This window comes from Dryobates pubescens, chromosome 14 (genome assembly GCF_014839835.1).
Source record: "Dryobates pubescens isolate bDryPub1 chromosome 14, bDryPub1.pri, whole genome shotgun sequence".
Taxonomy (NCBI): Eukaryota; Metazoa; Chordata; class Aves; order Piciformes; family Picidae; genus Dryobates; species Dryobates pubescens.
Genome location: NC_071625.1, coordinates 12848205 through 12869825, shown reverse-complemented (window position 1 = coordinate 12869825; position 21621 = coordinate 12848205). Strand labels below are relative to the sequence as shown.

The following is a 21621-nucleotide window of genomic DNA, read 5'->3' as shown; positions in this document are numbered from 1 at the left end:
ACATCCTGTTAAGGAATCTGGGAATTAGCTGCCTGAAGGAGAGGCATATCATTTCCCTGTACAGGGAATGGCTTTGTGATATGGCAAATTAGTTTTAATTATCTGATACAACTTCAGGGATGTAGCATTACTGGATAACACACCACTACAAAGGACACTAGATATGATGTCATGTTCACAATGGTCTACAGTTTTATTTTGTCCTCATAATTTCCCCCCCTTTTCTAGGAGCATCTGGTCACAACCCAGCAGTACCTTTTGACATGGACACCCAAAACTAATGCACCATCAGAGCTTATCATGATGCAGTTACGAGCTGTCTTAGCAGTGGAGAATACTGCCTGTGTCAGGCAGAAAAGAATTTGGCTGTGAGCTAGCTGAAAGACAGATAGGGCCAAACAGAAAACAAAGAGCTATTTGCCTAATGTGAATGCAGTGAATCCCCCTGTGATCCACACTGCAGACTGTGGTGCACATTTGACACTTCCCTTAACATGCAGCAGGAGTCGTCTCTACCAAAGGGCAGGGAGAGCAGGTACCACCATTTCTTTCCCAGATCTTTTCATCCTTTGTGATAATTTAAATATTCTTTCATCCTGAGTAAGTGTTGTGCTTTGCTAACACCAAACTTATGAAAGTTGATTAGTTCTTTGTTACCTGTGATTACAAACAGGCACTCTTAAATGTTGTTTTAGTGGCCATATGCTGCTCTAGTTAAGAATAATTTAGATACTTCCTCTTGCGATTGCAAGTAGCTGCTGATGGACCTAGTTGATGGATGGACCTAATAAATGTTCTCTTCTGGTAGATGTTGCCAACAAATAAAGGCCCATGCACTGCTCACAATATAGGGCTTTTTAGTTCAGTTCATTAGCATTTGGTTTTAATCAATTAATCAGCACATGTATTGTCCATTGACTTATAAGAGGGGTGATCGCAGGTCTACACAGGGTACTCCTCCCTTTAATTGCTGGGCTCTTGGCAGAAGACACAGTCTTGTTTCTGATCCTCTCCCCATTCAATCTGAATGGTGATGGAGTGAAAGCTGTAGTGCTCAAAGAGGGCTTGGGTAATATCTCTCAAAATCTTCTGGCTGTCCGCTGTGTCTGCTATTGATAGCAAACAGAAAGAAAATCACAATGCAAGTAATATAATACAGCACTTTAAAGCAAAGTGTTCACTGACAGAAACCTGTTTGCAAACTTCTAGCAGAAGTTTGTTCTGAGAAGTGTTTCTTGTCCTTTTTATCCTCCTTTCAAGAACCTGCATGTCAGCAAAAGCATGTTCATTCAAATGTGGACGGAATATGCAATTTTGGCAAGAGCACAGCTAAGAGTAATCACCACAGAAATTCACTTTGGCAGAAGAGTGGAGGAAAGCAGGAATACTTAATAAAGATTAGTTCATCCAGTCAGGGAGCAGAAACTGTGCCAAGTGATTCAGGTGGCTGACAGACCCCACTGTTCTGGGAAGGGGGACTCCACGTGGGACTTTGCCTCTGAACCGATTCTTAGCCGAACCTAGGTGGAATATTTCCTTTAAATAAACATTAACATGTACAAAGAAACAGACAAACAAGAAAATCAATCTGAGTAGTGGGCAATTTGTCAGCAGGGATAAAGACTACATTTAAAAAAAAAAAATTTTTTTTAAAGATCAGCTGTTCCCCTGGAGGTACCCCTATGCTCCAAGCCATGTTTTAAAGATTATTGTACAGCTAGAGACACATAAGGAATGCAGATTTGACCTGTAAGTGTTTTGGGGGGGTTTAAAGGGATCAACAGTTTTCAAGTTTGATAAATCCACTTCAAAATACACTTGATTTTGTAAGGAAAAAAACCCATCCTGGGTCTAGTTTTTCCAATTTATTTAAAATCTCTTGTAGTTTACTTCTCTGCTCCTCTGCAGTTTTCAAGTCTTGCATTTCTGCCTGTTGTTTTGGTAAGGTTTCTGGGAGGAGGATTTTGAGAGCTGTGGTTGGTGCTATTTTTTTCAACCAAATGATGACATTTGTTGTAACAAGAAACAGATATAGTCACTTGTATCTCAGTCAAAAGAAACAGACCTTTACTAGGCAGCAGTTGAATACTTACTCCCTGTTTACAGAAATTTACTGACCTGTGGCAACATGAGCAGATAGAATAGTCTGATTCATTGTCAGAGACCAAAGATGAAGGTTGTGAACAGACTCCACTTTCTCAACTGCTAAAATTCTTGCTTTCACTGCATCGTAACCAAGTCCTTTTGATGTTCCTTAAATGGATAAATAGGTGGAAGAGAAATATTTTGAAGAGGCAAGAATGGTGGTCATTAGAGGAAAAGGCATCCTGAACTTTTATTCAGTTAGATGTATCACAGAATCATAGAATCAAGCAAGTTGGAAAAGACCTCAGAGATCAAGTCCAGTGACTGTTTTTCTAGATGGGATTTCTTATAAATGATGCTGAACCATAGAATCATAGAATTGTTAGGGTTGGAAGGGACCTCAAAGATCAGCCAGTTCCAACCCTCCTGCTATTGGCAGGGACATCTCGCACTAGATCAGGTTGCCCAGATCCACATCCAGCCTGGCCATAAAAACCTCCAGGGATGAGGCTTCCACCACCTCCCTGAGCAACCTGTGCCAGTGCCACACCACCCTCATGGGGAAGAACTTCTTCCTAACATCCAATCTGAATCTACCCATTTCTATTTTGGGCTCCCTGACACCCTAAAAAGTCCTTCCCCATCTTTCTTGTAGCCCCCTTCAGATACTGAAAGGCCACAATTAGGTCTCCTGGGAGCCTTCTCTTCTGCAGACTGAACAGCCCCAAATCCCTCAGTCTGTCCCCATAGGAGAGGTGCTCCAGCCCTCTGATCATCCTCAAGGAGAAAGATAGAGAAAAACCAAAATACAACAGCATTCAATCTCAAACTGGGTCCTACCTTCCATTAACACAATCAAAATATCCCTTAAAATGGTGATGGTTGTTGCCAAAACAAAGATGGAAAACACAAACGTGCAGATTGGGTCAGCTACTTTGTACTCCGGCTGGAAAGACGTGAACAGATTGCTTTGTTAATGTCACTCCTGTTGGTCATTTCCATTCTTAATTAGGTAATCTCTAAGAATAATATATTCCATTCACCTAGCATAGAATGAGTGCTGACCCTCTTTGCCAGTTAGAGAGCCACAGCACAGGGAATGAAGTTGCTACGTAAGAAGAAAGACACCAAGAAGCCAGTGTGTGCTGGGTTACACCCATCCTGGGGGTAGGTCTGCGAGAACCGTGCTTCCCCCCAGAGGGCAAAAGAAACCTGATCCAGGAGAACAGAGAGGGATTTGGTTTCCCCCTCCCAGGAGGGGGGGGTCCCCTGGGTCAAAGGTGGTCTATTCCACTGCCCCTTCCTGTCCAGCAAGCCTATGAAAAGGAGGACAGTGCTGCCATTTATCCTCCTTCCTCTGCCTCTATTGTTTGAGAGGACCAACAGCTGCAGCCAGCCTCCTGACTCATCCATGTGGTTAGGGCTGGCCTCTCCTTACTGCATCCATGCTTCTCTAAAGGACTGAAAATCCAGGTACATCCAGGGAAATAAAAGGCCATCCAGGCTTGGTTTTATATATTTTCTTATTTATCCTTATTCCTTGCCCTTGTAAACCCTCCCTGTTACTGCTATATATATGTGTTGTTAGAAAATGTACTTTTCCTACTTCCAAACTGACTCCAGATTATTTTTTGGTAGATTTACCTCCTTCTCTTTTCCCCCACCCCCTTTCTCTCCTTTTTTCTTATCAGAGAAAAGGAGAGGTGGGCAGAGGAGGAATTCTCAGTTTGCTACCATCTGAACTCTTAAACTCCAGTTAAGGGTCAAACCACAGCAAAGTGTTCCTCTCTCAACAGTCATTTAAATTCCCAAGAACTAATGTGTCTAAATTACTATCTATATTATTAAGATGGAGAAAATATTTACCTAGCAGCTAGTGTCACAATGCTATGAACACAACTGTTACGCTTAATTGTGAGGAAGGCAAGTGAACTAACAAAACTAACCTTAAAGAAGATGATGAGTGCACTAATTAGCACACTCATACTCTGGAACAGATCTCCAATGGCATGCACAAAGGCTGCCCTCAAACTGGCATTGCTCAGAGCTGGCTTTTCCAGGGGGGACAACGTATGTTCCCTGGCCTGTGCCCCATGGCTGTGCCCATGGCTGGTCTGGTGCAGAATCAGGCTCAGTCTGCAAGAGATGTCAAGCTACAAATATCAGTGGGATTACTGCATCTCTGAAAGCAGTGATGTCACATACGTCATCACTACTCTCACGTCTGAGTGCTGAGTAATAAAATCAGACATAGTAAGGGAAAATCCATAGTGATTGAACAAATAATTCCTAGGCAAATCAGTGCTTTGCATAGATATAAAAAAGTATGTGAAAGGGGTAATTAATCCTCATTTCCTATGGCATTCTTGAAGGTTCTGACATCTAATAAACAGTGAGATGGAGGTTAATTTTTTCCTGAAGTTTGTGCATTCATAATTTTCCTTCCCGGTGTGGAAGCTAACAGAATGCATGAGAATACCTTCAACCTTGAATGAGAAACGGGATGTCTCCCTTCTCCTGCCCCTTTCCATATCCTCATGAAAATTATAAACACTTAATATTTTTCAGGCAAGTATCTCTAATGTTTTTTACTGAAATACAGCGGCAGGTGTAAGGTTCAAAAGTTATATAGAAGAGGAAAACAAAGTCACTTACAGGATGTTGGCCAGTACGGCACAAGCAGAGGTAATGAGCATCACTGTGGCATCAATATTGTAATTGGGGTGTAGTAGCCTCATACTAGCCAAATATGCCAACACACCAGTCACCATCCAAATGATCATCATAGACAGCAAAGCTCCCAGAATTTCTAGGAATTAAAGCAATCTGATTTTAGCAAGAGACATAACAGAAATGTTACACATTTTAAGAGGCTGCTGCCAGTGGTTTCAGATTTGTAAGCTTTGTAACCAGGGCAGTTAATTCTTGTGTGCTGGCAGCCTTGCTGCTCACAGAAAATGGGCCAAAGCCTTTTCTGGTCGTAGCAAATAGCAGTCCTGTGTGGTGGATGTGGTGGCCTAACCATGTTCTGTCTGCTCCTACTTTTGTCCCCTTCCCAGTGTTGAGTTCATTAATTATTTGCAGAAATTAGAGAGGTGAAAAAGATAATTTGGGGAGTTTCAGGAGGAGCAAAAGGAGCTTTAATGGGAAGGAAGAATAAAAGACCAATTCTTTGACATCTTATGTAGTTGTCTGGCCCTGCCAGTATGGGATGAAGACCCTAGGAACCCACCCTTCTTCCCCCACAAGATTATCTGGTCATGGGAGCAGAAGTTGAAGGGAAGGAGAGTGGCACAGCTCACCAAAACCCACTGCAGACATATTGCTCCTCCAACAGCTCTCTTGTTTCTGCACAGCTCTTGTCACTTCACGTTTCAGAAATGCAGTGACAGCCCCCAGCGAGGTCCTGCCAGCAAAAATCTCTCCTTCCTCTCTTCTAGAACTTATCCTTCCAATGCCACAAAATTATTTTTGTGCAACCAGCTGTGATGAGGACAAAAGAAGCTATTTTTTCCCTGGGGCCACAAAATTTAATTTTGTCTCTATTGGCTCCGAGTTGGGCTCAAATAAATCCAGCTCCCAAGGCCACCTTTTATTGCACTGCCATAGGAGAGGTCCAGGGATATTTGTATGAATGTGTGTAGCATGTTTCTAATAGGATGTGGGGCTAGTAATTGCTGTGTGACTCGAATGGGTAAATGTGGCCCAACTGAGACAATGCCAAAGAGAATGAAAGCTCACAATAAAGTGAAAGGCAGTAGAAGGCCAGGAAGGGCAAAGAAGTTGCATAGTCCTCCACTCTCAGTCCAAGAAAGCAGGAGAAACTCAACTTATGATGATGAGTGTGTTTTTCTAAGGGTCACACCTTTTGCAACAGCCCAAACTTCAGGTGCTTATGAAAAGAAACATTCTGTCTAAAATTTACAAATCATACATTACAGTGCACCAGCAGGGAAATCTGGTTTTGTTTACAAGTAGGTAGAGAGAAGCCAACACAAAGCATTCTGGTGTTTATATTTTCTCCAAGTTACAGGTTGAAACTCTTCAAACTTGGCCTCACTGAGGTGTTGATAGCCATGCTGTCACTCGCCTGAAAGGACCCAAGAGTTCTTGTGACCCCCAGTATAAATATCTGTGTGCATGTGTGCATATAATACACAATGAAGTATGTTAGAGGGCATCTTTACCTACACAGGTGAAAATAGACATTAATTTTCAGTGCAGTATCTTAGCAAAAGTTTAGCTAAGCTTACAGAACAGTTCAGCAGTAATAAATACTTTACTCAAGATGCTCTCAGTTATGTTTCTTCAGAACTATGAGTACTAACAGAAAACAATAGCATAGGCTTGTTTGTGAGTCTCTGAATCATACTAGAAATAAGAAAACTGAGGATGAGGAGACCTTTCCTACATGGAAATAGGTCTGTCCCATACTATCAGTCTCATTCCATTCTGTGCTTCTAACTGTGCTGCAGAAAGTAGCTGCATACCCAAAGGATTTCACTGAACAGCTGTCTTGACTGGTTCTAATGCCTCATTCTAGGTTAGTGGAGGGGAGGCATTTGGATGGCTTCTAAACCTGCACCCTGTCATACCCAGTCTTTGCATGACAAACCCTGTTTATCAGTATGAGAAAAGCAGTGAAAAAGAAGCTTCCAGTGTCATGGAGGGCTGCAGCTGCCAGACCTCAGTAAGTCAGTACCCAGTAACTCTGCCACTCACCTGACTGCCCTCAGCTACTATTTTAAGGATCTCACCTACATATTAAACTGGAAATATAGATCAGAAAATAAACAAAGCTGCACCACCCCAAAACTATATTAAATAGATGAACTGGCAGGCATGTCTGTAGATAACACATGACCATGCCCTTTACTTCTTTGAAGCTCGCTGGCTTGCTTTCTCTGTTACGTGTTCTAGGGGCTTTGAGTGCCTCAGTGCACAATCTCTCAATATCTGCAGACCTATGTTACACACCAGCATGTCTTCCAGTCCCTGGCTATGATGACTTCCCTTTCCCCTTCCACATGTTCATACCGTGATATGTGTTTGCTACCTGCTCGGTGCCACCCAAAAGTGAGCTGTTTGGTGGGAGGTTTGGAGGCAAGCCACAGGGAGAAGAGGCTGACGAGGAAGCTTGTCAGGTCCACGAGTATGTGTGCCGCATCGGTGATCACCGCCAGGCTCCCGGCGATCTGCCCACCTGTGTGAGACACCCATCTGTATCATGGCTCTGGGCAGAAGTTTGAGCTGAGCAGATCAAACTCGAGAGCTGCTTTGCTGTGAATTGAAGGGAACACTCAGTTTTCAGTGATCACATTCACAATCCAAAGCTCTTCAAAGATAGCTTCATTTGGCATCTCATTCATGCAGTGAAAGTTAAGATTTAACAGAACTGAGCTAAATTTCTTTGTCTGAGAGAAAGTCCTAAGGACAATAAAGTTGTGATACTTTACTGCTGGGGGGTGATATTACTGTTGGACTGTTTTATGTTGACTATTTTAATATCATATTTCTTTGAGAGAAACAGTATTAAGGATTTCCAGCATTCTCCTGCTGTCTTTTCACAGATTACTGATATCTGTATGTGCATACAAAAACTCAGGGAATTAGGTTGTGGGATTCATTTCCTATTTGTTACAGGAACACATGTATATTATTCCTGAGTTTTGGATGGCTGGATGCCCAACTGTTTATTTGTCACAGGCAACACTCAACGGGAATAAAACTAAAGGTCCTAGTATAAGAGCTGTGATAAACAACCAACCATTTTGATGAGGGCATAGAGACAAATGCTCTGTACTCAGGACCAATCTATCCTTTTGCATCTGTAATTCATGGTTTAATTTTCCTGCTGGAGCTGGAAAAATGTGGCTGAATGTCATTTTGCTTTGGAGGGTTTGGATTTCACGTGAATTCTGAAAAACAAACAAAACCAACCCAAACCATTTTAGGTTATCTGAAGCCACATTTCTTTTACCCACTAAGCCAAACATAATTATATTGCCAAATTCTTCTAACTGTGTCTCAGAGCAAAAGGCAAATCCAAAGAAACTAAAAGATTGCTCTAAGCTACCCCAGCTGCCAGTAGCTTCAGGAGAAGATAGGGATCACAGGCAGGAAGCTGTCTGGCCACTTGTTATGGCAGGGGAATCTTTTCATCAGAGTGGGAATGCAGAAAAATGAGAATGTGAGGTAATACAGGCAAAATGTTTAGTTTCTATATTTGGCAATATCTTTCCATCATTCTTCAGGCATTTAATTAATTTCACTTCACCTGTTTCTCCTGATCACAACCCATAGGAGAACCAATGAATCCTGGCAAACATCATAAAATGATTCATTCAAACCTTTGGCAAGACACCACTGCCAAAGGGACATGTAGACATATCTCTTGTTTCCTTAGAGATGGAAAGCCTTCACGTCAGCAGGATGGACTGTCTGTACATTTTCCTCCCACACACAGATTCTTGATTAGTATACTTAATACTGTATGGTTTGTCCCTGCAGGAGAATGTGTATTGCACATATAGGACATGCCTTCTTTTTCTCTTTTGCCTCCCTACACATCCCATTGACAGCTGTTTGAAAGCTGCTTCTCAAAAAGGGAGCAAGCATGACTGCAGGATTTGGAGGCACCTCAATTTTGGCAGTGAAATGAAAAATCCCACAGAATAGGGATTTCCCAGAATATGCACAGGTGTAAATGCACATATATTTCCTGGTCATGACAGAGCTCTCAAGACTTCCACTGCTGACAAGGTCACTGTTTCTCAAGTGGGAGGCAATTTTGCATAGCAGAGGGAAGCAGGCTTGCCTGAAAGTGCACAGATGTTAATAACCAAGGCATCAGTCATCTTTCAGCAAACAAATACATAGAGCACAAGCTGCCTGCAAAACTCTGTTGCATTTTAGATGCTCTATTTACGTGTTCTCTGGGATAGCATTACAAAAGCTTATACCTTCTAGCCTGCTGTCTTTGAAATATATTGGCAAATTATCTTTTTTTTTAATGTATTGCTGGTGTATCTAATGCCTTCAAGTGAGTTTCTGACATCTCTCTTTGCTTATCTTAGCAACCTGGTCAAACCTTTATATTCCTTTTTAACGTGAGGATGCATGCTGGGTTTCTCTCTCCTTCTAGTGCCCAAAAGGAAATAAATTACTTTGAAATCCACACTTAGTCCTCAGAAACTGAGAATCCTTGGAATCCTTCATCAGTTTGACTGATATCTCCAAATCTATGGAGATTGGGATGGATCTGCATCAGAAGAACAGAAGATAATTGTCTTTCTGAGAGAGTTTGTGCATCGGGCTCAGCCAACAGTGCCCCTTTTGGGAGAGCAGTAAGGGCTGGCACAGATGGTTTGAGCAAAAATATCATGGGAAAGATGCAGAGATTCAAAGCAGCACAACTTTCCAACCTCTTCAAGAGTGTCAAGGCTTTATTTCTTCTGTTTAGCATAATGATGCCCAGAGAAGCTGTCTGCCCTTAAGAGAAGAAGGAAGGGGAACATATTCTTTGTTTTCAATACTAAAGCCTGTGTGATAGTTGTAGGCTCTTATTGCTATGTGTCAATACTCCCAACAAGTGGTCTTTATGACTTACTATTACCCACAATGGATGTTTACAGCTTTGTATATGACAAAGCAGTAGCAACTGTCAGTCACTCAATGGTCAATCATCAGGCACAGGCAGTCTAGCCTAATGATTAAAGAAAAAATTAAATGTGTGGTTCATAATTACAAAAATCTCCATAGACTGCTGCCTGCAACTGCAGTTAATAACTGGTTTGTCAAAGTGTAATGGTCTGAAGCAAAATGGCCTTCAAACTTGTTACTTAAGCTGTCACTGCAAAAAAGCTGTATGATTCATTAAGCAAAATGAAACATTTAGTTAACATATCATCTGTCCTTCCAATTATCCTCTAACACTGCTGCATTCACCAAACTGAAGCCTACTGATTATACTGCTTTGTTAATAGTGCATTACTTCTGGCACTGGGATTACTGCATGGAGATTAGTGGTATGCACTGGTTTTCACGGGGAGAATGCATGTCCCCTGCAAACAGGGCTTCGTGCAGGTGGACTTCATGGGAGGGGAGAGTTGGACAAGTCCCTGCTGGGTTTGGCAGATGGTGGGGAAGGCAGAAATGCAGCAACTCATTCAGGCCTTCTACTTCTTACCTGTAGGGAATACACAGCCTTTCTATTTCATTTTCATGGGACTCTAGAGATGCTGAAACAGAGGAAATGTGTTTCAGAGGTGTTCCTGGCTGATTTTTGTTCCGTCCCCTTGGCTACATGCAACAAAAGTCTGTGGGATTCCTGATGCCTTACCTTACCTCACCTCACTGTGGAGAAGGGGAAATGAAAGAGCCAGAAACTATCAGGTGGGTATAAATATCGCAGAAGCCATGCAGAGAGCAGATCAGTGGGACAAAATGAAAGCCAATACTCTATGAGCAAGCCAAATGCTTATATTAGATCTTGTAGGATGGGTCCAGAAGTGAAAGCTAATTAGACAAGGGAATAATCTTCCGTTGATCCAGAAACACACCAGCAGGCCAATTTAAAAAGATAAATGTGCCCTAGTATAAATACATTGACTTAATTGAAGCAAAGCAGATGGTGAATCTAGCCCTGGATTTCCCTGGATTTTGTAAAGAATGCTGCTTGCAGCCTTCATCAATGTGGAGGTCTCATTTGCCTCAATAAATATATAGTCTTTTAATTGTTTACATAAAAAATGTAACCCAATTTATTTAGAAACCTTTTGTGACACGATGCTAAGAAATGCTAACCACTTTCAGCCAAATAGGACCTGGGAGAACAGTTCAGACCATTCACTGATCTTTCTATTCCTATACAGATGCAATCCTTAAATGAACATATAAAAATAGTTTGATTAATTTTTATCTCCACAATTCTTTTAAGGATTAGGGAGAAAGGAGAGCTAGACTATTCGGGTGAGTTCACCTCTGTGCATCACAGGTGCCTGTAGTCAGAATGTGTACAAAAGTGCATGAATACAGATGTGCTGGGCATCAAACTGAGCTCTTTTTGGGCAAACATACTCCCCTATAATCTCAGCAATCATGAAGAAGATGCAAATTACTGATGCTAAACAGAGCTTCCTCCTGGCTTGATGCTGCTCCCTTTTTCTGTTCTCATAGGCCCGTGAGTAGCCGTGACAGTGATATGCTGGATTAGCTTCAGTAACTTCTGCTTCCTGCTGCTGCCTCTCTTCATTTAAATTCTTCTGATGCCAGCTCATCCTTTGGGATTGAAAGAAACAGAAGGTTAAAAAAAAGAAAAATCATGGTTATTTGGGCATCTAGCCTTGCATCCCAGAAACTCTGTAATTAAAGCTTTTGAAGGATAAAAGCAGCATTGGAAACAACGGAGCTGGTCAGAGGAGAAGCTCGCTCACACCAGCAGGACTCTGCAGGAGGGAGCTGCACATGAAATGATTGCTCTGGCTGTGCTTCCCAGCTCCTTGGGCTCTCCTATACCATGCAGTGATTTATGAAGTACTGGGTGAGTTTCTTAGGCTGCGTATTTTATACATGCAGGATGATTTTGAAAAAGCCGTCCCTGATGCAAATAGGAACCAAACTCAACAGAACATGGAGAAAATTCCATGGAAGATTTGTGGGGTTTATTCCCAACATCCTTAGCAAGATGACTATTTAAAAATAAATAAATAAATCTTTTTCTCAAATGCAAATGACTAAAGATATTTCTCCCTTCTGTTTGCATGCAGAACAATTTTATTTCAGATTTCCCCATATGTACAAAACCTACCAATCTCCCAGCAGCACTTGTGTGGTTATTAAAAGTTGCAAAGACACTTAATAGTTGGGGGGAAAAAAATCAATTCTCCAGAGTATGCTGACCCCTCTGTGCCACTGATTTTCTAGAAAGGTGAGAAGTCCAGGAGATGTGGCTCTTCCAGCATTGCTCCATCACAAGATGATTTCTCAGCCAAATCTGCTCTACCACCTCAGTGCTGTTCTTCTCAGGGCTCCTACATAGGAAATATGAGATGGGGGTAGAGAGGCCTGAGGCCAAGAACCTTGAGGAGGAGACTCAGGGGTGACCTTATTGCTCTCTACAACTACCTGAAGGGGGGTTGTAGTCAGGCAGAGGTTGGTCTCTTCTCCCAGGCAACCAGTACCAGAACAAGAGGTTACAGTCTCAGGCTGTGCCAGGGGAGGTTTAGGCTGGAGGTTAGGAGGAAGTTTTACACAGAGAGAGTGATTGCTCACTGGAATGGGCTGCCCGAGGAGGTGGGGGTGTTCAGGGCGAGGCTTGACAGGATGCTTGGTTCCATGGTTTAGTTGATTAGGTGGTGTTGGATGATAGATTGGACACGATGATCTTGAAGGTCTCTTCCAACCTGGTTTATTCTATTCTATTCTATTCTATTCTATTCTATTCTATTCTATTCTATTCTATTCTATTCATACTTACATTGTAATTGTGGGAGCTCCTGGATGACCATGACAACTGGTGCTTTCATTAAAACAGCCCAGAGTCTCCCCCAGGGGAGGTCCCAGGGTGGTTTGGGAAACAAGGACATTCCCTATCCTTTATCTTCCAACTAAGAAGAGCCTAAACGACAAAAAATCCCTGCTCTAAACCATGTCCTGGGAGACTTGGTTGGAAACCATTTTATCTCTTTAGATAAAGCATTTACTGCCACAGCTGCTTCTAATGTGGTAACTGTTGGTAAATTATCCCCTGCTGTGTACTGAGGCTTGTATCATATTATCACAGCATCAGTCAGGGTTGGAAGGGACCACAAGGATCATCTAGTTCCAACCCCCCTGCCATGGGCAGGGACACCCAACACTAGATCAGGCTGGCCAGAGCCTTGTCCAGCCTGGTCTTAAACACTTCCAGGGACGGTGACCCAACCACCTCCCTGGACAACCCATTCCAGCACAGTGTGGCATCAAGGGGGAATTCTGCCCAGAGGCAGATACACAGCATCCATATAGAATCATAGAATGGTCCAGGCCAGAAGGGACCTCCAAAGGTCATCCAGTCCAACCTCCCTGAAGTCAGCAGGGACATCCCCAACTAGATCAGATTGCCCAGGGCCTCATCAAGTTTCACCTTGAATATCTCCAGGGAAGGTGCCTCAACCACCTCCCTGGACAACCTCTTCCAGTGTTCCACAACCCTCATAGTGAAGAACTTCTTCCTAATATCCAATCTAAATTTGCCTTTCTCTAGTTTGAAGCCATTGCCCCTCATCCTGTCCCCACAGGCCTTTGTAAACAGTCTCTTCCCATCCTTCCTGTAGTCCCCTTCAGGTATTGGAAGGCTGATATTAGGTCTCCCCAGAGCCTCCCCTTCTCCAGGCTGAACAGCCCCAACTCCCTCAACCTGTCCTCATAGCAGAGGTGCTCCAGTCCCCTGATCATTTCTGTGGCACTCCCCTGGACCCTCTCCATCAGGTCCATGTCCTTCCTATATTGAGGGCTCCAGACCTGTACACAGAATTCCAGGTGAGGTCTCACCAGAGCAAAGCAGAGTGGCAGAATCACCTCTCTGGATCTGCTGGCAATGCATATTTTGATGCAGCCCAGGATGTGATTTGCCTTCTGGGCTTCAAGCTCACTATGTGCTCATGTCCAGCTTCTCATCCATCAGCACCCCCAAGTCCTTTTCCTCAGGGCTGCTTTCTATCACCTCATCCCCCAGTCTGTATTGATAGTGAGGATTGTTCTGGCCCATGTGCAGAACCCTGCACTAGCTCTTGTTGAACTTCATGAAGCTCACCCATGCTTGCCTCAACAGCTTGTCCAGGATGCCATCCTGTCCTTGTGGTGTATCAACACCACCACATAGCGTGCTCTCATCTGCACACTTGCTGATGGTGCACTCAGTCTCACTGTGTATGTCATTGATAAAAATATTAAAGAATACAGGTCCCAGTGCAGACCCCCGAGGGATACCATAGTCACTGTTCTCCACCTGGACTTCAAGCCATTGAGCACCACCTGCTGGATGCGACCATCCAGCCAATTCCTTATCCTTATAATCACACCTTACAGCTGTTTGAGGTCGGTGTGGGCAGGGGTTGTAGCCTGCAAGCCTACATGGGAGCACAGAAAACTCCACTTTTGCTTTCAAGTCTGAAATCAGCTTGGGGGTGGGCTCAGCTGGCCCAGCAATTACAGCTTCTTTTTCTCATTCTAAGAACTTTCCTTTGGGACCAGGAAGAATTGTTTCTTGAGTTACATGAAAGAGACTTGTGCTACAGGAAGTACATGGATCTTGACAACTTTCTGTAGCTTTTCTGCACAGTTTATGGAACTGTCAAGATGCCTAAAATCTTGCTGGAAAGAAATCATGCCGGTGGCTGCCAGTCTGCAGTAGTCAATGTCAAGAAAAACAGCTGCTCTGAAATCAAACTTCTTCCAGCTGCCTTTTTGGGACAGCCTGAGGGGGCTGCCAGTTGCTCAGTGGGTCCAAAGCCCTGCCAGGTGACCAGCAGCCCACATCTCACCTATAGGGAAGAGGGAGAGGCAACCACAGAACTCTGGGCACCTTGGTCCCTTGTGTTCATCAGCGCCGTGGAGATACCAACAAAAGGAGAAGAGCTGATCTACCTTGGTGGCCAGGTCCTGCCACTGTAGATAATGAGCATGGATTTGGTTTTGTAAATATTATTGAGATGTTCCAAGGGTGCATCCTGTTCCCCTGAGTCAGCCAGTTTTCCAGCCAGGTTAGCATGTGGTCCCTGTTTGCTCAGCAGAGGCAATTGGTTCACCCTGTACGTGAGGAGCTTGCATGAAAGAACTACTGTTCAGATTTAATGCCCGATGCCTGGAGATGGTGAGTTAGTGAATTCTTAGTCCTTTGTCAGCATTTTGCTTTATTTTCCTCACAATAACAAATAAATGGGAGCTGGGCTGTCTGGGGAATGGGCTACTCATCTGGTGACAGAGATCTCCACTAGCCAGTCCTTCTCCAGTCCTTTAGTTTTACATTCGTCAGGCTCCTCATGTACACTATGTCAGTTATGCACAATATTTTACTGATGAATTAGAAGGTACCACAAATTGATTCCTTCCAGATGGCTGAACAAAACACTATAGTTGTCTCACTCTCCTCTGGAGACCAGGGCATGCAAGTTTTTCTTTCTCACGATCCCTCTCTGGCGTTAACTTCCAATGCTTTTGTACGGTTTGAATGTAAAATTAATTTCCTTTTAACTCAGCTGGTGTTGGACGTTAAATCATCTTAATGACAAGAGTCATGAGCAGCTCAACAGCCTGCCAGGGCAGGGATGCCAAAACTATATCTACAGATTCTTTAGCCACCGCGTCCTTTCCTTGCTGTTAACAAAATAGGTCACTTTGTGATCACCCTCCCCTCTCTAAGCTTCCAGTCTCTCCATCAGCTAACAAAACCTCAGAGTGCCACTGAGGGGTAGGAAAGCACTGCCCACAGATCTCGTTGAACAGATGCAAAAGCAAACAGAGGCAGGGTAAATCCACAAATGTCACATTTTTCTGCCTGAAGGGTACTTAAATAAAAGTGGCCCGATTGTCAGAAGTGGCGAGCATTTGCTGCTCCCTTTGAACTCTCAGAGCAGCATCTGGCTCAAGGACTTAGGAAGAGTCCTACCAGCTCCCATGCGTAACCATTATTTTTTCTCTCTTCCAAGAGCAGCCTGCCACTAATTAAAAGAATCTAAGAGGCAGTTTTATAAATGTGCAAATCAAAAGCTTAAGGTGCAGAGATCAGCTCTGTCAAACCATAAACCCCTTCTGTGTGTGTTAGAGCAAGATGTAGCCTTTAAGCATCAGATCTCTGCACCAGCACACTGCAAGCACAGTCCCAGATTAAAAAATAATCTTTTTCTTCATTTCAGATTCTCTTTCCTTTGTAAAAAATATAGTCAGGGGAATATCACAGAAAGGCTCCTACTGAGTCATGCCTAGAAGGGGGGAAGTAGAAAATATTAATACATATAGCAGATTCCACACAAATCATTAGCAAGGGCTTTTGATTACGACTTCCTTTTGTTTGTTTTCACTTGATCTGTTGAGTGCCTTGATCTGCAGGCTGATGGGAATAATTGCCATCCTCCTAGACCATTATGAGGTCCCCAGCCAAAAGAGCAAAATGTGGAATCACTGCACTTCCCACAGGAGATCATCTCCCTCACAAGGGAAAACAGTAATTTTTTAGTGCCTGAAAGGATAATGAAACAACTTTCAGACAAAAATATATCAAAGTCATAGTCTCCTCCCTTATGGTAGCAATGCTCTCATTTCAACAGATGCACCAGTTTTGAATATTTCTAAGTCCTTTAAGACAATCTTTATAGCCTGGCTGTCCAAATTTTCCTTTTCTTTATTGTGGACACAAGCCAAAGACAAATATTTACATACATTTAGATGTCTAGTAGATGGAAGATGGTTGGAAGATGACTAGAAACAGAGCTTATGTCTAATAAACCTTTGTAGATCTTTCTTCCACGAACCTGGCAGATCTAGAGTGTTCAGTTCCATGGTTTAATTATGATCTATGTAAAGATAAGGCATCCTTTCTTACTTGCAAGCTGTCTGCCTGGTGGTGAAGATCTGGATTCCATGATCTGGATTCCAAGATCCTTTCCAAATGATTCTGGGATTCTGTGATATTTTAAATAGTTCTTGTACTGTTAGAAATAACAAATGGCCATTCCCTGCTTTCCTTCATCACATCATTCATCATTATATGTATCATTGTTATAGCCATGCATCATCAGTTTCCTGAGCTTGTGTCCTACTTGTTTAATTTCTCTTTTCTCCCTCTTTCTATTCCAGGTCTAGTATTCTTTCTGAGATGAAGTGGGCATACCAAAAGAAGGAAGAATGGAGACAGCATATGCCCAGTACTGGGCAGACACAGACCTTTCTACAGGGCCCTCATATCATCTAACACAAGGGAAAAAGTAATGAGATGGGTTTTGCTGAGTTCCCTAATATTGTGTGTTCCTGGGGCCAGCTGGCAAGCTGGTAAAAATGAGACATAACAACAGGCCTCACAGGTAAAATGCTTCAGGAGTCACAAGAAACATCTGAAGTTTTCCTGAACATTGGCTTTTGCAAAGCACAGAGTGGTGAAAAGCCTTTTTCTGATGAGGACTCTTTGATCCCATGGAAGTTTTCATATCATGTGCAAGAAGGCAGAAAAAAAGAAGGAAACTATTTCCTATATACTTGTTAGAAAATCAATCTCCACATGAAGAAATCATCTCCCAGGCTCACGTCAAACTTTTGAGTGGTGCGAGCCTGACAGGCAGGAATCAGTTACAAGCCTAAGGCTTCCCTGATAGATAGGTCACATTTTAAAAAAAAACTTTTTCCACTAAGACAAACCCTAAAGTTTTTTACACACCTTTGCTGCTTTCAGCATTGCCTCCTCTTTTTTGACTCACATCTCTTGTCTTTGAGACAAAGTATAAACAAACATCTTGAGACTAGCAGCCTTGAGTTTCACTTGCGGAGTGGTGCTCAAAATCTCATTATAATAGCATATAAAGCACATGATCAGAAATCCAGGAATTGCTGGATCAAGTCAAAATCTAGTTCACAGCATAGTTGGTACAAGCTAATGCAAACCCACTGATTTATGAATTGAGATATTGACTATTTCTGGTCAATATTGCACTGCTCTATTGTCAGTAAGAAATCAAGCAATCTCTATTTATTCATTCATTTATTCATGCAGTCTCCACCTTGACAGACTTTTTTTCAAGACTAAACCAGATAAAGCCCTAAGCAACATTATTTGACCTCTCAGTTGACCCCACTCTGAGCAGCAGTTTGGACCAGTCACCTCCTGAGGTCCCTTCCAATCTGAATGATTCTAGAAGCCTACAGCTGATCTGATTTTGAGAGAGCTCAGTTAAAGCCCACCCCATTGCAAGCATTTTAAAGTCTTTCATGGGAGACCTCAATGCATCCAGACCTGCTAGTGACCACCTATCAGCATGGCATGAAAAAACCATTCTCCCTCACAGCCTTGTGTGCATGGAAGAGGTCCTGTATTCCTGTATTCCTACCCACAGGGTTAAACAAAACCCGTTTTTATTCCCTGTGTATTGTAATAATGGCATTTATTAAGAAGAAAGAGGCTGGGGGATGGCAAAGAACTAGGCAATTTGTGTGCAAAACAAATTCTGTTGAAAGCATTAGAGCTGTTCATTAAGTCTACACAGAGGGAAGGGGGAAATGTGGTAATTTATACCAACAGCTAAGATGAGCTTACTGCTGCTGATCGGCTTAAGACACCTGAAGCTGTGCAGGCAGCCAGTCTGTGCAAGCCTGAGCCCAGCAGGCTGCATTCCCCTGCCACGCTGGCTCTGAGCCCCGAGCTGGGGCTTGCTAAGCTGCAAGGGGAAGAAGGGCAATGGCTTCCCCTGAGATGAAAGGTCTTCCAAAAGGGAGGTAGACCCCGGCTCTCACCCCTGGTTTCTGGTTATTTGCTGGGACAGAGTAATTAGATTGTGAATTTAATCAGATTTCATCTGCCAAGAAAAGCCCAAAGGAGGAGAAGCAAAAAAGCCACATGCCTGGAAGACAAGTCCTCTTCCTCCTGGAGAGCTGTGTTATGCTGCCCTAACTCAGCCACCTCAGGATCTTTGCTGTGAAGCCCTCCTGGGTCTGGCCCTCAAGCTCTGGAGTAGTTGGCCGTACCTGCAGCAGTCAAGCCAACAGCTGCAGTTGTTGCAACGATTCACCCCAACTGACTTCAGTCTGAAGAAATAATTATAAGAAAGTAATCAACTTCTCCAGAAGGTGAGCCAGCTCTTAGATGGGAGGGTCAGCTGCCCCCAGTGTGCATCCTACCCCTCTTCTTACTGGGAATATCTCCTGTTCCTGGTGCTCTAGAGAAAATGTGCCCTTCCTGACAGAGCAACCTAACAACTATTGCTGTCTGAGGGCACCCCTTCATTGCACTGCATAAAGGCTTCATTCAGGGATGTCCTTGTCTCCAGACGTAGTAAGGGGCTAATGGACCTCAGCTACTGAAGCTGTACCCACAGAATTGCAAGCTATCAAAAAAGCTCTGGGAGTCTTCAGTCACTAAAATGTATTGCAGAATCATAAGATTTTATATATTTTTTTTTTAATATAAATAGCACCACAGAAGTCATCTTGGACAAAGCCACCTATATTTATGGAGCCATGTAATAATATTTAAACAATAATCCAGACACTCAAATAACTAAAACACCAGTGACACCAGGATAAGAACATGGAGAGGCACATATCCATTAGAACCATCAGTGTTTATGCCAAGCTTCTGTCCCATGTGTTTTAAGAGAGCTAAAGCAATAAATAAGCTAAAAACCAATGGGATAATGGAAATGTCAAGAGCTGCTAAGCTGACACTAAGCAGCTATTTTCTTCTTAAAATACTTACTGGCCTGAGTCAAGGGGAAGAATGAAAACCAATTCAGCTAAAGACCTATTTTGTGATAGACAATTGTACTCATCTTTTAAACTAAGCTACAGCACATCCTGTATTTTCAGAGGGTCTTCCCTTCCTCAAGCAAGCATTCTATTCTATTCTATTCTATTCTATTCTATTCTATTCTATTCTATTCTATTCTATTCTATTCTATTCTATTCTATTCTATTCTCTCACAGGACCTCTGGCACATGAGAGGAACATCAGCTCCAAATCAAACAGACTATCTGCATGAATATAATTTTGCAGGATCAAGCCCTTAAAGCCATCACATTTCTTTCAGGCCAAATAGATAATTTAGACATTCAAGTATGAAGGGGCCTTGAGTCAAATGTAGAACCAGTAGAACTATTATGATTCAGCCTAAAATTGCAACATAATCCATGAGGTTTTGCATCCCACAATAAATTGACTAAGCTTATAAAGTGCATAGCAGGAGACACTTGCTTCAGGAGTAGATTGGTTCAATCTATCACAAATGCAGACATATCAGGATGCTGTCTACTCAATGCATCAAGCATTCAATAAGAAAGTTTGAGAAGGAAAAAAAATCCAGCAAAACATCTCAAAAGAAGTGAAAGATGTTCCTGGGATGCACTGTGAAACTCCCTGTCAGCAGATCGTATTGCTCACCAAGACCAAGCAATGGAAGTGAAGGAAACAGAGAGTTGTGTTACCTGTCTAAGGCCAAGGAGTACTTCTTGGTGTCCCTCTCACTCACAAGGCAAGCTCTTTCAAGCCCTTTTGTGGCAGCCATGAGGAAAGTCAGTGGAGTTTTGCTTGTGTTCTTTGCCCACTTAAACTCTCCTTTCTCTGCTGGAAGCAGATGGGGGCAAAAACCTCCTCCTGATGTATGCAGTAGTCTGCCAAATATTTTTAAATGAAAAGGTTTTAATAATCTTCTCAAGAAGCCCACCGCGAGAGAAAGCTGCTTTCCTGGTGCTGGTGGCGTCACTAGCATGCCAATCTGCAGCTTGCTGAGTGAGTCAGATCGGAGGGTTGAAGCCTCCCTCCCTGTTTGTATTTTTTCCCCCTTGATGTCTGATGCTGTGATATGCTCTTTGGCCATGCAGCCGGTCCGTGCCCTCCTGCTTGCTGGCTCAGGGTCCAGCACGGCTGAGCGCACACTGACGTGCATGCAGGTGCTTACTCGGTTGTCCTGGAAGGGAGAATGAAGGTGATTAAAACAGCTCAATTTGCCTGGAAACAGCCAAACCACTGTTTGCCTTTCTGCTTCCTCAGCTGGGAAGGAAAATACACCTCCCACACTCCAGCTCAGCACAAGCCTCTTTAATCCACACTGTTGCTCTAAAGACTTATTTCTACCCCTGGCACATTTGCTCCTAAGACTGAAAAAGAAGAGACTGCTTATTATTACCATTTGCAACACAGGTTATTGGAATTTTCATTTCACCAGGAAGGACTGCAGGTTGTTATGTTGTTAGTTCTGTCAACAGCCACAGTCCCTAGCAAGGAGATCTCCAGCCTCAACTCTCACAGCCTGGCCTCAGACATGATTTTCAGCACTGATGGAAATTCTGCACTGATGCTGGCTGTGTTTTACCCTATTCTTAGTAGAATCAGACTGTGATTGAGATCTCTACCTGCACACTGCCTTCACAGGAGACATTTGAAACAGGCAGTGAGGAAATGCTACGTGTTGCATTTAAGTTCTGCAGCCTTTTTTATCATGAAAAGCCTAATATGTATGTGATGAGATGGAATCTACTGTCCCTTCCCTAAGGCTGCAGAACGCATACTTTGTGTAAGATTCATGAAGGGGCAAGAGGGCGCATTTATACATCATACAAGTGAAAAGTTTTATGCCATCAGAGATCCACATGTTGTCTTCCACATCAGCTGTGCAAACACCTGCCTAAAACCTGTGAGTCAAGGAGCTCATGATATCTCAGACATCTCTCTGAACAGCTGCTGGCAAGTGGCAGAAATACATGGTTTTTTTCCACAATGCATTGTCACCTCTGCCTCTCTAAAGTCCTTTTCTCAAGAGGCTTTTCCCAGATACTTATACCTACCTATGGACCCTG

At 43.0% G+C, this 21621-nt stretch overlaps 1 protein-coding gene across 1 annotated transcript; it reads right to left on the bottom strand.

Annotated features, from left to right (window-relative positions):
* Window positions 1–891: 891 nt before the first annotated feature.
* Window positions 892–20461, bottom strand: SLC30A8 (solute carrier family 30 member 8). Its single transcript, XM_009897146.2, has 8 exons — window positions 20251–20461; window positions 11160–11364; window positions 7142–7280; window positions 4741–4894; window positions 4032–4221; window positions 2926–3031; window positions 2119–2253; window positions 892–1109 (listed from the first exon to the last, which is right to left on the bottom strand). Exons 1-8 carry the CDS (start codon window positions 20328–20330, stop codon window positions 964–966), a joined length of 1155 nt encoding a protein of 384 aa, XP_009895448.2. The 5' UTR covers window positions 20331–20461; the 3' UTR covers window positions 892–963.
* Window positions 20462–21621: the final 1160 nt, after the last annotated feature.

Excerpts from the sequence above, each read along its gene's own strand:
- SLC30A8 (XM_009897146.2), bottom strand. The coding sequence starts at position 20,330 with ATGGCTGCCACAAAAGGGCTTGAAAGAGCTTGCCTTGTGAGTGAGAGG. Across the intron at positions 4,222-4,740 it reads GCCGTACTGGCCAACATCCT|ACTGAGCCTGATTCTGCACC; the intron begins GTAAGTGACTTT and ends CATCTCTTGCAG. Across the intron at positions 3,032-4,031 it reads CACTCATCATCTTCTTTAAG|CCGGAGTACAAAGTAGCTGA; the intron begins GTTAGTTTTGTT and ends ACGTCTTTCCAG.